A 14,618-nucleotide genomic window follows, 5' to 3' on the forward strand; every position below is an offset into this window, starting at 1 on the left:
TGCTTTGGCCCTTTATTAAATTTCTTACTTGCCGACAGCCTCAGTCCCTCAAAGGCCTGGAGCCTGTTGATGCCTGTTCCCTTGTTCTCATTAAACTGGTCTCTGGGCTGTAGCTGTGCTTTGAACAACACTGGGCTGTGTGGGAAGATTCTGGGCTCGTCTAGGGGCAGGACTCTCTCACGGTGGCTGCTGCCACCCTGGGGGTTGTCTCAGGCCCAGAACCAAGTTCTGTGCCATCCAGCTTTCTGCCCAGCCTTCTGGAATCCAGCCTTGCCCTCTGCTCTGTCCATCACAGTCACAGTGTAAATCTCATCCCTTTCTGATGTCTAGTCCCAACCAGGGCCTGCCCCTGTCTTCCCCGTCCCTCCCTCCCCCACCCAGGCCTCAAGCATGGACCAGATCTTTCCCTTGGTCTCCCAGCCAGTCAAGGGCTTCACAGGTGGCTCTAGCAGTAAAGAACCCACCTGCCAATGCAGGAGATGCTGGAGACAAGGGTTCAATCCCTGGGTCAGGAAGATCTCCTGGAGGAGGCCAGTGGCAACCGACTCCAGTATTCTTGTCTGGAAAATCCCATGGACAGGGGAGCCTGGTGGGCTATATTCCATGGGGTCACAAAGAGTCTAATGTGACCGCAAAGAGTCTAACATGACTGAAGCAACTTAGAATGCACGCATGCACAGCCAGCCAAACAAATTGGGAGAAGGCAGCACAGAGCCGCAGCATCTTAAAGCCAAAAAAATGTTAGGAATTTTCCAGTCTGGCCTCTTTGTGTTTAGATGAGGACATCTTGGTCCAGAAAAATGTATCACTGGCCTATTAGTGGTGAAGGTCACGTCAGAGCTGGTAGCAGACCTGGGCGGGAGAACCCACAGTTTCATGGCACGAGTTGCTTTATGGGTATTTAATAAAAATTCCCTATTGTGACTGTCAGTATCTCTAGAACTAGAAGTTTTCTCTACCAACATCCTAAATAATTTTTTTTTTGGACTGCCTGCCCCTCACAACTTGTGGAATCTCAGTTCCCCGATCAGGAATGGAACCCAGGCCCACTATAGTGAAAGCTCCAAGTCCTAACCACTGGACCTAGATTATCTTTGAAAATTCAATTTTAAGGGTTTATTGGGGAAAAGGTTATGGTATTATAACTTATGTCAGCTTCTGCTTATTACATGTTAATGGGAGAAACTGTAACCTTTCAGATACCCAGGTTGGATGTGGTAGGGTGAAACTGTGCGTTTTGGGGCCGCTTATGGCAACTTGGTTACTCAGGCTTGTAAAAATTTCCCTATTTTGCTCTGATTAAATAAAGTGAACCTGGAAGGGTTCTAAAATGTATTTGTTTTCATTTTAGTCCCTAAGTCATGTCCGGCTCTTTTGCAGTCCCATGGACTGTAGCCCACCAGGCTCTTCTGTCCATGAGATTTCCAGGCAAGAATACTGGAGTCCTCTAAGGGATGTTTCCAACCCAGGAATCGAACCTGCATCTCCTGCAGTGAAGGCAGATTCTTTATTGCTGAGTCACCAGGGAAGCTCTCTATAGAGTACACTGAACATATCTTCTGTTTGTTTCCTTAACCTGTCTTCTACTGGGGATGATATCACGGGGAGTAAGATCAGAAACATTTAAGATGAATTCAGTGTACATGTTCACCCTCTGTCACCACCTGGGTTAACTCTTTTTGCTGCCTGTGAACTTCTGTGCCACGTGAACCCATGGGAGGTTTGGATTCTTGGCTGAGATTGTGTGTGCAGCACACTCAGGGCAGGTTTCTCCACTTGAGCGAAGACAGCTCTTCCTCCAGCCGGACGTCGAGCCACCACGTGGAGCTGGTTCCACAGCCGGTTCAGATCCTTACGCCTTCTTGTCTTCCAGGCTCTGCGGCTACCCTCCTTTCTATGACGAAAACGACTCCAAGCTCTTTGAGCAGATCCTCAAGGCAGAATATGAGTTCGACTCCCCCTACTGGGATGACATCTCCGACTCGGGTAGGTCTCATGGCTCGGGGACCCCTACACCCAGACCACCTCCGTCTCCGACAGGCCCTGGGGGCTCAGAATGGTCCTGAGCTAACACTTTGAATTGAGTTGTGAGCGAGGAGAGGCTTGGGCCATGTGCCCCAGCCGGGCTGGGCCGGGGACTCACTCCTGCCCTGCTCGGCCACACGCTGCTCTGGGTGCTCTGGAGTGAGACCGTGTTTGCTGTTGGTTTACTCGCTCAGTCGTGTCCGACTCTTTGCGACCCCATGGACCACAGCATGCCAGGCTTCCCTGTCCTTCACCACCTTCCAAAGTTTACTCAGACTCATAAACTCCAGGAGACAGTGTTAGCTCGTGTTTATTGAGGGCTTACTGTGTGCTAAGAACCGTGAGCTCCAGATGTGTGCTAGCTCACCCAGTCCTTGGGACAGGACAACCTGTCAGGTGGGGAGTCCTTTTAGCCCCATTTGACAGATAAGGAGACTGAGACCCCAGAAGGTGAAATAACCTGACTGAAGCCACGCAGGTAGTAAGTGACAGAGCTGGGGTTTGAACCCATACCTTCAAGCCAGAGCCCGCACCTCAGCTACTATGCCACAGGAAACATTGCCAGGGAAGTTCACCATTTCCCCCTCAGGGAGAACAATCAAACCCAAGGCCCGCAGGAGCAGATCAAACGTCTCTAACTTCACCTTCCTCCCTAACAGAGGAGGATGGTGACACTACTCCCCCACTCTGGCAGGTGGTATAAGGATCAAATGAAATAATGAACCACCTATCCAAATATCACACACTTGCACTGTTTCCTCCTAACTGGAAATGCCTTGCTTTCTTCCTCAGTCTTCTAAAACCTGGGATGGGACTGTGGTCCTCCAAGGCTTTCAGGAAAGGGCCGCATGGGGACTAGTTTACTTCTGAGCTGGGAAGGGCACAGCTGTCCCCCGGAAGTCCAGTCCTGCGGGCAGGGAGCTTCTGGGCCCCCGAGGTGACAGATTTCCCCCCGGCACATGTCCCCCAGTTCTGGGACCCAGCCCCTCCCCCACCCCCACGCGCTCAGCGTCCTGCCCAGGCCACACCCACCCCTGGGCCTCCAAGCAGTTCCTCCTCCACCAGGGCACACCTCCTGCCTCAGCCTTTCCTGCTCACTGTTTGTCGTCACCCTCGGGGGCTGCAGGGGGCGCTTCTGGCGGGCTGTGTGTCCGCGACTCCAGGGCTGACCCAAGGCCTGGGGAGCCTAGTGGGTGCTTGGGTGATTTCGTTGAATCCGTGATGTCTTAACATGGAGAAGACATCAACGAAACAGCTCCCTGAGGCAGCGGTGAGCTGAGTGAGGGGCACCTGGTGACAAGGATTGTTCATCTCTTCCTGGACCACAGGTACCACTCGCTGCCTGCCGGCAGGAAGGGACTCCGAGCCAGGAGGCGGGTCCCAGGCCAGGCTCAGCTGCCTCCTGGTTCACTGCGTCACCACTCAGAACCTCAGATCTCAGCTTCTCTTTTCCCCGAACGCTGGTGCTGCCTGCCTTTTGTCCCAGCTCCCTAGTGGCTGTGGAAGGCTGGTCTCATATTTGTCGTGGTACCCTTGATACTCCCAAAGACCCACTGCTATCTTATTGTCACATCTCAGGCCACACACTGATTCCTCTCCATGCACCTTCTTTTTGAACAGCAAAAGACTTCATTCGGAACCTGATGGAGAAAGATCCGAATAAAAGATACACATGCGAGCAGGCAGCTCGGCACCCATGGTAAGAACGTCACCCACTCGAGGGGCCAGTCGGCTGGGTCTCCACTGTGAAAACCACGGGTGAGGCTTGGCGTCCCGTGGGGCCAGCTCTTTCTTCCTTTCCCCACCCAACCTTGGAGGACACGGTCTCTGAAGGCACTAATGCACAAGAAATAGCTGTAGCTTTTTCACTTTATGTGAAATATTTTAGGCTCATTTTTATTGAAGGTAATCCCCCAAGGAGGCTTTAAGAGCGGAGTTTTATTCCTTGAGCTTATTACTCAGCCAGTAAGTAGATTGAGGTTATATGTTCTTTTTCTTTTAAGATGCTTTTCAAGTTAGTGTTTCGTCGTCTCCAGTGGGATGAATTGATAGTTTATGACATCCTGGACTACATTTCCTGTGGTGCCCTGAAGGTGAAGTCGCTCAGTCGTGTCCGACTCTCTGCGACCCCGTGGACTGAAGCCTACCAGGCTTCTCCGTCCATGGGATTCTCCAGGCAAGAGTACTGGAGTGGTTTACTGTTTCCTTCTCCAGGGGACCTTCCCAACCCAGGGGTCGAACCCGGGTCTCCCGCATTGGAGGCAGACACTTTAACCTCTGAGCCACGAGGGAAGCCTGAAGCCACCTTCTGTGCCACTTACTAGGGTTGAACCTGGTGACTTTGGGTTTATACTTCTCTGAGCCTTAATTTTCTCATCTTTCAAGTGAGGATGACGGTACCTAGTTTTGGGGGTCAATGTAAGAAGCAGTGTCTGAGATCACGTGCACACATAGAGGGTTTAGCCCATCTGGCACATAGCAAATGCGTCATTAAGCTCTCTTATTAAAGCATCATGAGCCTCCTTTTTTAGACAAAGCCCAGGAGTAGTAAAACAGCCGGTACAATATGCAGACTGTCGATGTTGGCAGAGGGGCAAGGCAGGGCTGAGAATCCAGCAGGAGTTCACAGAGATGCCCGCCTTGTGCTCTGAAAAGCCTGTCATCAGGCCACCTAGGGTGGGGCAGGGATTCCAGGCTGCATGAGCCTCCTGGGCCAGGCCTGGGGGCTTACACTGTACACCCATCCATGAAGCTGCAGTGTTTAGTGAGAGTGGACGGGGAGCACTGAAAGATGAGACTGTAAAGGAGAGACCCAGCAGGTTCTGGCGTGAGCTTCAGCTGGGCCCGGTGGACCCCAGTCCTGGACTCGGGCTGTGCTGTGTGAGCCAGCTCTTTAAACTTTGGGCCTCGCCTATGGCTCTGAGATGGGAAATAACAGTGGTATATATCCTAGAGGGATTTTCAAGGGAGCAAATGAGATAATCCATGTGAAGAAGAGTACCTAATAATCTCCAATCTATTGGAATTCTTCTGCTTTTGGGCAGTGGGGACCCCAGACAGGTTTTAAGCTGAGTGATCAAATTTGCATTTTCAAAACCTCAGCCTGGCAGCAGGATTGGGGACTAGGAATGGGAGGTGCCAGGAGGGGCTGAGCAGTCACGTGGAGAGGGCTGGCCCCAGGAGGGTGGAGGTGGTCTGCCCAGTGTCCCAGGAATGCAGGGAGGGGGCGGAGACAGGCCAGGGGTGGGGAAGCTACGGGTCCCGCGCTGACCTGTGAAGCGGTGAGGTTATTCCAGATTGTCCAGTTCAAGGGGCTGGGAGGATGCTGTGCTGTGGGAACAGGCGGGCTGGAGTAAAAGAGAATGAGGGTGCTGTGTCATCTTGATGCAGATCTGTTCTGGTGGGTGCTTTGCAGAATGAGTCTGGAGCTCAGGAAAGATGTCAAGTCTGAGATGACTTCAGGGTCATCAGCCTGGGTCACATTGAGATGTATTGGCATGTGAGCTGCACAAATAAATGCCTCCTTACTTCAGAGATAGGGTTTTTTCCCCCATGTTTTATAATTCTTACTGTGCATTTCAGAATTCCCAGAAAGTCAAGTGTCAGAAAATGGTAAAGACAGATGGTTTGACTCAAGCATTCCAGAAACACCTGCATTTACAATATACCTGTTTCTCATATATAACACTGCCCAGGCAACTTGAAAACACAGATTCAGCTGAGAGCTTGCAGGATGTGAGATGTGGCTTTACCAGCATCCCTGTTCTGGAGACCGTGGTCCCAGTACACAGATGACACCCAGAGAGCATCATCTCTCACTCTGCACTTGCTCTTCCCACTGAGCCAAGGCCTGTTGGCTTGGCTAGGGCAGGGCCTCCCCTTAGCCTCAAAATAGACCCCTCCAGGCAGGACAGGGTTCCTTTCCAAGCTGTCCTTGCAGAGGGCAGTCAGCCCATCTCAGCATATGTTCCCCAGCCCCGCACGGGAGGCCTCGCCTTCCTCTAAGTGATGGATAGTTGGGAGCCAACCGAGTGCTGGCTGATGGCTAAAGAGCAGACAACGGCAGGATGGGAATCCAGTCCCAGTGACAGGGAAGCACCTTGATGAGGTTTGTTTACTTCATTTGGATTGTTCTGAGCCTCTGCCTCCAGTTTCAGTGACAAGCAAACTACAGTGATGATCCTGAGGGTCAGCAGGTGACCTCAGGTGATCCCAGGTGACACTCAGCCAGTCCCCAGGGCAACAGCAGTTTTCCCTCCTGGGGGGACATTGTTGTGTTGGCCCAGCCAGGGGGCATCTGAAGCGCTGTCCTCAGTGTTCATGGAGACCCCTCCCTTCCCCGGGGCTTCAGGCAGCTGAGCTGTGGCAACTGCAGGAACTGGGAAGGATCCCAGGGGTCTGGGAGACACACTAGGCATCACCAAGCCTGTCTTGAGCAAGTGGTTACAAGAACGCACAATCAGAGCTATGTAGGTACTAATAGAACAGACTGTTGTTATTTTTTGGTTGGTTCGTCGTGTCTGACTCCTTTGATACCCCGTGGACTATAGCCTGCCAGGCTCCTCTGTCCATGGGATTTCTCAGGCAAGAATGCTGGAAAGTGAAAGTGAAGTTGCGTCCGACTCTTTGCGACCCCATAGAGAGTGTAGCCTGCCAGACTCCTCTGTCCATGGGATTTTCCAGGCAAGAATACTGCAGTGGGTTGCCATTTCCTTCTCCAGATCTTTCCAACCCAGGGACTGAACCCAGGTCTCTCGCATTGTAGGCAGACAATCTGAGCTTTACCATCTGAGCCACCAGGGAAATCCCAAGAATCCTGGAGCGGGTTGCATTTCCTTCTCCAGGGGATCTTCCCAACCCAGGGATTGAACCTGTGTGTCCTGCACTGGCAGGTGGATTCTTTATCATTGAACCACCTGGGAAGCCCAGAATAGGCTGTATACAAGATATCAAAGCACCAAAAGGCAAGGAGAGGAGTTTGATGATCTGTGTGTGGTGAGAAAGAGCCAGGCAGACCTGACACAGCATGATTGATGTGAATGCCATCTCCCTTGTTAGTCTAGAGGCAGACACTGGGAAGCGAGAGAGAGTCGGAGACCCGGATGAAATAGAGGTGCCTGTAGCTTTACCTGTGTGTACAGAATCATCAGGAAATTCTTCTGTATCTGAGGTGTTGTTCAGTTCCTAGGACAATTGAGGTGACATCCCAGGTCCCTTCTAGTTCTCAGGTTCTGTGCCTCTGGTTTTGCCAGTGAACGAGGCTGAAGCTGGGAGCGCTGAGCATCCCACGTTATCCTGGGGAACTTCCTGGCTGCTGGGAATGATGCTTGTTTGAGGAAGGTGGTCATGAGCTGTCATGAGCCGAGATGGCTGGCTTCACCTCCAAGCCGGATGTTTAACAAGGGCCTCTGGGCCACTGTCTGTCCTGCTGGGTCCTTCACCAGTGGCAGCATGCCTGGGCACTTTGGGAAGTGAGCACAGGACTTTACTAGAACAACTGAAGATTTGCGTTTTCTGTCCCTCTCAGCTGGGCTCACCCACAGGGAAGGGCGTCTCCCTGACACCCCTGCCCAGCCTGTTTGGTTTGGAGAGGACTCTGCCTTGCAGCAGTGCTCAGTCCAAGGAGTTCCATCTTTCCGGCCACTTCTGCCCCCAGGTTTCCAAGAAAGAGTTGGCCACCGACACGTAGAATTGGTATTCTTTTCTGAGGATGTAGCTGTTACAAGAGGCGCAGGAGGAAGCACATGAGCCCTCCAGGAGAAGAGGCTTCATGACACGTCTGCTTCCTCGGGTTTGTTCATTCAGATATTGCCCTTCACTGACATGTGTCTGGAGAAAGGGGGCTATTGACAGTTGTTGGAAATGGAAACCTAGGGCCTCCCTGGTGGCTCAAATGGTAAAAAAAAAAAAAAAAAAAAAAAAATCCACCTGCAATGCAGGAGACCCGGGTTCGATCCCTGGGTTGGGAAGATACCCTGGAGAAAGGGATCCACTCTAGTATTCTTGCCTGGAGAATCCCATGGACAGAGCAGCCTGGCAGGCCACAGTCCATGGGGACTATACTTCACTTAAAAAAAAAAAAAAGTGGAAAAGGATATGGAAACCTTGCTGGCTTAGGTTCATTTCTGAGTGTCATCTGAGATGTGTATTTTCAGCCCTGCTGGGAAAACCAGAGGAGTCTACTGAGGGGGCCTTGCACTGAGCTGGGATATGAGACTGTATTCTAACTTAGACCCAGCCTGACACAGACTTCCTTTCCAGAGCGCACCAGCCATGTTTTCAGTTCTAATGGGAGGAGCTGGTGGTGGGAATGTGTTTCATACAGCGGCGGTTTCTTCCTTTCATGTCCTGAAGTGAATGGACACAGCAGTCTGTGTCCAGGCTGGCCTGTGTCCCGGGCTATCTGAGTCTGAGACCCGGCCCCTCCCTCACCCACAGGTCACCCTCCAGCCAGAAAGGATGGTCAGTGTCCCCGGCATCTGTCTGCCCCTTAACTTTTCCAAAATCCAAGAAATTATTTCTGAAGCATCATTAGTCAGCTTAGAATTGAATAGTTTGGTGCTAAGAGAAAAGGAAGATGGGTGGATTCAAGCCCAGAAAAGACTAAACAGAACAGTTTCCTGTGAGATTGCCAGAGAATGGGGGTGGGGGTCGAATGTCGAGTGAGGCTGGTGTTGAGGGAGAGGAATGGGCTGGAGAGACCCCCAGGCCATCAGTGAGACAGGAGACTGCAGGCCCAGAGAAAAGAGGGAGGCGCAAGAACAGACTGGGGGGTCGGGGGGAGGAGGGAAGTGGGGAAGAAAGAGAGGAGAGGTGTGGCAGAGCAGAGGGAGGAAGTGACAGGATGAGCGGGACTCCGAGGGTAGGAGGCAAAGACCAAGCCTGCCCTTCTTCCCTGGAATAGAAAGCCAAGGTCAAGCAGGAACAACATCAAGATTGCCCAGTGATGTCAGGGACCCAGTGGGATCTGGGGGGCGTGGTCCTTGCAGTTCTGAGGACTTCTCAAGGAAATGCAGGAGAAGGTGTGCCAGTCAGGGCTGAGCTGAGACTGGGTCCCTGTCACCGCGTACAGAGCAGATAAGGGGCCCTGAGGGCGGGAGCAAGAGTGGAACGTGGCGGAACTTAGCCTAGCCGGGATAGAGTCAGAATGGAGTGCTGGGCCTGGGATGGTGAGTGGTCCGTGGACCAGAGGCTCTGGTGATGCCAGGGAGCGGGGCCGGTGGGAGGAAGCTGGGAGGTCAGACCAGCTGGCGGACCTGCTTGCCATCTCAGCGGTGAGGCCTAGCAGGTAGAAAGCTGGGGGAAAGGGAGGGGAGCTGAGCTCAGGTTGTGTGGTCCATGTGGACTCTGAAGCTGTAGGAATGGCGGTGACAAAGGGGGAAGGGGAAGCCAGGCCGAGCGGTCTACCATGGAGGTGCTGCCCAAGCCTGGAGGGGTGCAGAGAGGAGGTGGGTCGGGGCTCGGAGCGCGGTGGTCGTGGACTGTGAACATTCCAACCAGAGCCGTGGGGGTACAGGCCCCCCTCTTAGCAAACCTGCAAAGGGGACAGGACACGGCTTTGCCAAGAAAGCATGGGACCCCGTGTCAGAGCCCACACCCGCCCGCCACCCCACCGCCTACAAAACCCTTCTGAAGAAGCATCTTTGCGTTGGTTTCAGGATCGCTGGTGACACAGCCCTCAGCAAAAACATCCACGAGTCGGTCAGCGCCCAGATCCGGAAGAACTTCGCCAAAAGCAAGTGGAGAGTAAGTCCTTATTTCCTCTATCCCCAGTGAACTTGACCACTCAGACCTGCCCTATGGGTGGAGGGCTTCTTCTTTCTAAAGGTTGTTCTCACCCAGGAGGTCTGATGAAAATTCCCAGAACCTCACCCAAATAATGGTGCTGATTTTAAGTAGTAAAGATTAAGACTTGAAGAGAGAGCATCGTGGTGTGAGAAGGATAAAGTCTATGATTTAATGTCTTCCTTCTGAGACCCAGAAACAGCAATATTGCCAGCACTTCCTCATTTGCAGTTTCCTAAGAAATCTCTGTTGTCTTTCTTCACTTTGCTGGAACTTTGAGGAATTGACTCGTATTAAAAAGTGATATAAAAATGGAAAAGGGAAACAGGAAATCTCAATTGAACTTATCACTACATTCCAGTAAAAATGTGATGGACTGAAACTATTAGCCTGTGTCCTCATAAGCATGGGTAATTAAGAGCTGGCTATTTTTCCATGAGAGCCAACAAGTAGACACTATGCAGATAATAATTCCATTGAACTACTTTATTCACAGGAAATGCTGTTATTTAGGACAAAAACACCAATAATCAGAAATGAAAACTCTTAAAAATAAGATGTTAAGGTACTGCGTTATTACAATATGCTTTTTATTCTAGAAGTCACTTCTGAATTATGGAGAGAATTGGTTTACATTTATTCTGCAGTTTACATTATTATGTCAGAAGAAAAATATTCTCGTCATCTCCAAAATGTATTTTGATGGGGGGAGAGAGGGTCAAAGGATGAATGTACTTTTAGAAGAAGCGGCAACATAAGTTTCCTTTCTAGAGGTTCATGAGAATGTTTTCAGAAGTTAAACTGCTGAGGGTAACAAGAGACATGATAGGAGACAGCCTGAGGCTTTTCTAATTAGCTGAAATATTTTGTCTGCTTTTCTTCTTTCTGAAATATCAGCAAGCGTTTAACGCCACGGCCGTCGTGAGACATATGAGAAAACTACATCTTGGCAGCAGCCTGGACAGTTCAAATGCAAGTGTTTCGAGCAGCCTCAGTCTGGCCAGCCAAAAAGATTGTGCGTATGTAGCAAAAACAGAGCTTTCCAACTGGTGTTTGAGGCAGATCTGGTAGGGAGAAAAGGGGACTCTGGTTTGCTGAGTACCTACTGTGTGTCAGGCTTCCCTGGTAATTCAGATGGTAAAAAAACCTGCCGGCAATGCAGGAGACCCTGGTTCGATCCCTGGGTCGGGAAGATCCCCCGGGGAAAGGAATGGCTACCCACTCCAGTATTCTTGCCTGGAGAATGCCATGGACAGACCATGGGGTGGACACGACTAAGCCACTAACACTTTCACAGTAAGTGTGTCAGGCACTGTTAATACTCAATTCATTAACACTCCCAACAACTCTAGCACACTGTTTTTCAAAATAGTTTAAAATTTTAATTATTTAATATCTATGTAACCCTAAGTCCTAGTATTTCCATGTCGAGATGAGACATCAGTGGCTTAAGTCCCACCCGCCATGTGTGAACGGAAGCCGACACTTCTGATGCATCTCCTTATGATCTGACTTGCTTCTCGTTGGGCGTCACCCTTAGGGACCGATGACAGAGACTCATGACGGCCTGGGTCTCACTGACTTTTAAAACGTATTATTGGATGACCATTTGAGCTAATTTATTTGAAGTGTGTTGGCTTTGCGATCAGAGTAAAGATATTAGGTTGGCCAAAAAGTTGGTTCAGGTTTTTCCATAATATGTTACAGAACAGCTGAACCAGATTTTTGGCCAACCCCTACTAACGTTTCGTTGTCCTCCATCTTTGTGTGGAACAATACATCGCTGAGGACACATGCACAGCCTCCTTATTTTTCTCTCCCAGTCCCCACTCTACACGTTCACCTTACTCGCTGGGCTTTTCCACGGGCTCATCTGCACCGCTTGTTGTTGTGTAGTCACTAAGCCGTGTGCAACTCTTTGGTGACCCCGTAGACTGTACTCTGCCAGGTTCTTCTGTCCATGGGATTTCCCAGGCAGGAATACTGGTATGGGTTACCATTTCCTTCTCCAAGGGATCTTCCCGACTCAGGTGTGTCCTGAATGGGCAGGTGGATTCTTTCCCTCTGAGCCGCCAGGGAACCTCTCATCTGCCCTGCAGAATTTCCTTCATTGAAACCCTTCAGCTTGGTCTCACCCTGGGCATGACACTTTCTTCCTGTTTGCCTCAAAAAACAGTTCCCTTCATCTTTAAATAATCCTTGAATCTCATTTCTGAACGTCCAGCCCTAAAGTCCTCCCAGGATACCTCCACTGAGCATTTCCTGACACAATTGCACACTGCTTTGGGCCCAATTTACATTTCAGTGCAAATCCTTTCCACCTTCTGGTCAAAGGAAACCCCACAACCTATTGTTTATTTGAAGATTCAGACAGTGGCTCTGACAGCACAGCCATCATGGTCATTTACTTTACGGCGTCCGTGTGTTTGTGCTCACGAGTTCATGGTGGCAAGGGTGGGTGGTACACTGTCACAGCTAAGATCATTCCACAACAGGACATTTCTGATGCCAGCATCTGCCTGGGGAGGTGCAGCATGTCAGGAATTGTTCTAGACTGGGGGGCTGCCGATTCATGCAGGACTAAGTCAGTGTACCCTGGGTCACAGATGCTTCTTAGCCAAAAGTCCAGAGCACACACCAAGCTGGGGTCATTCTTTATTTGCTCTTAAAACCACTGCTTTCCCAGCACTGTTGTAAGAAATAAACAGTTCTTATGAGGACAGTATATATTCACTGGGCTTCCCAGGCAGTGCTTGTGGCAAAGAACCCACCTGCCAATGCAGGAGACATAAAAGATGTGGGTTCAGTCCCTGGGTGGGGAAGATCCCCTGGAGGAGGGCATGTAAACCCACTCCAGTATTCTTGCCCAGAGAATCCCATGGACAGAGGAGCCTGGCAGGCTACAGTCCATAGGTCGCAAAGAGTCGGGCATGACTGAAGCAGCTTAGCATGCACACACACACGCACACATGTGTTTAATACCTAGCCTGATGCCTAGTATGTAGTAAATGCTCAGTAAATGGAAGCCATCCTGTTATGGTAGCTAAACCATGATGTATCCAAATACAACACAGTTATCATTGCTATGTGGAAGCAAGGAGGGAAGACGAGTCCCTAAGACGACTTGGGATCCTTGCAGATGTTTTCCTGTGGGTAGGTAAAAGTTTAGAAGCAAGGGCCTCAAAGTTTTTTCCCCCCACCCCAACAAACCCTTGCAGTGGGAAGAGGGAGTGAGTACGTTCTTCTAAAGCTTTGAACTTCTGTGTCCGCTGACCCCTGCAGGTCTGACATCCTCCACGCTCTGTAGTTTCGTGTCCTCTGCGTCCGGGGTCTCAGGAGTGGGAGCAGATCGGAGACCGAGGCCCACCACTGTGACGACAGTGCACTCTGGAAGCAAGTGACTGGCCCCGGAGGTGGGGCCCGGGGGGCCGGGCCAGGGAAGGGGGCCCCCGGGGGCCACCAGCGCCACCAGCCACTCCAGAGCGATCCCACCTTGCATGGTGCGCCTCCCTGCACAGGACTGGAAGACAGCAGTTTTTTTATGGCCATATTTTATACTGCAATTCTGAAGTGTTCATTTCTCACAAACTGTACTGACTCAAGGGAGCTGACTTAATAGGATCTGGTGCTGTACATATGAATCTCGCAAAGCTCTAACAGAACGGACTTTCTCAGTTCCTCTCCCCAAGCCCTGTCCTTCCCGCTCTTCTCAGTAGAGGTAACCGTCTATGTTGTATTTTTTCATTCATGACAAAAAAAAAGGTTTCAACTGGATTATTTAAGTATTGGTAAATATTGTGCATTAGGGTTTGTTTGTTTTTTCCTTTTAAGAAATGTGTCCTTTCAAGCTATACTTCTTACTTCCATGACCTGTATCTTTTGCTTGTCGGTAGTAGAATTTTATGTTAACCTTTAAGAGATTTTTTTTTCCTTCAAAGGGAATTTAAAAGTATTTTTTAAAATTCTAATAGAGGATTGATCGAGAATCTGTCTCCAAGGTGAAGAGTGCACTTTACTTCAATTCCTTCCCCTTGTCTCCCTTTGTTCCTTGGAGGGGCAGTTCTCTGAGAAGATAACTCACCTCTTCTGCAGGCCTGTTTTCTCCCTGGGAGTTGGGGAGCCCGTGGGAGGGCACCTGCAGAAAACCTTGCCTGGCAGCTCCTCCAGCGAAGCCCTCTCCAACTGGAGACCCTGGGGCCTCTGGCCGTCCGTGGTCAGAAATGAAGACGCCTACTCCCCCAAGATGAAAGGCTAGACTTGTGATGAAGGAGATGACCCCTCTCCCCCAGCAAAAATTTCAGAGCCTCCCGCACAGAAAGAGCACGATGCCATTTTATTTGGAGCAAATTTCTCACACAGCTCTCCTTTCTCACGAGGAAGGTGGCATGTGAAAGCCCAGCTATGCAGTTTTAAAATTGATCTCTCTGTTTTTTAAAAATGCGTTTCTAATCTTCCAACTGCGAATAGCCTCCAGCTCACACCGGTTGTTTCTGCGAGTGTTTATGCTGTTCTTAGAGGGTGAGGATCCGGAGAGAGGAAGAGAGGGCAATGACCTTGGAAAAGACCCCTTTGATGTGAGGTGGTGAGGAGAGGTGACCTGCCCAGCCAGTGGGACACTGCAGTGACAACCAGAGACCACCCCAGCCAGGCCCAGCTGGCATGCAAAGCCATCCCTCTGACGAAGGGAATCCCCAAACCAAAGATCTGAGATCGTGGGGTCACCAGTGGTCCCAGGTTTCCCAGGACTGAAGGATTTCCCAGGATATAGGACTTTCAAACCAGCAGTGTCCCAGGAAAACTGGGCCACG

The 14,618-nt window shown here is 50.6% G+C and overlaps 1 protein-coding gene across 3 annotated transcripts in view; it reads left to right on the top strand.

The window, feature by feature from the left end:
• Positions 1-14,210, top strand: part of CAMK1D (calcium/calmodulin dependent protein kinase ID) — a 392,490-nt gene extending 378,280 nt beyond the window's left edge. The window contains exons 7-11 of one of the 3 annotated variants that reach the window (XM_086334937.1): positions 1,874-1,986; positions 3,646-3,724; positions 9,684-9,771; positions 10,708-10,825; positions 13,093-14,210. In XM_086334937.1, coding sequence (XP_086191063.1) covers positions 1,874-1,986; positions 3,646-3,724; positions 9,684-9,771; positions 10,708-10,825; positions 13,093-13,211 — 517 coding nt within the window. In that variant the 3' untranslated portion in view covers positions 13,212-14,210. Of the gene's footprint in view, positions 1-1,873; positions 1,987-3,645; positions 3,725-9,683; positions 9,772-10,707; positions 10,830-13,092 lie in introns of all 3 variants that reach the window. The other 2 variants (XM_086334939.1, XM_086334940.1) reach the window with 2 other exon arrangements.
• The last annotated feature ends 408 nt before the right edge of the window (positions 14,211-14,618 follow it).

Source organism: Bos grunniens, chromosome 13 (genome assembly GCF_055505025.1).
Source record: "Bos grunniens cultivar Pamir isolate PY7600 chromosome 13, Bosgru_T2T1.0, whole genome shotgun sequence".
Lineage (NCBI taxonomy): Eukaryota > Metazoa > Chordata > Mammalia > Artiodactyla > Bovidae > Bos > Bos grunniens.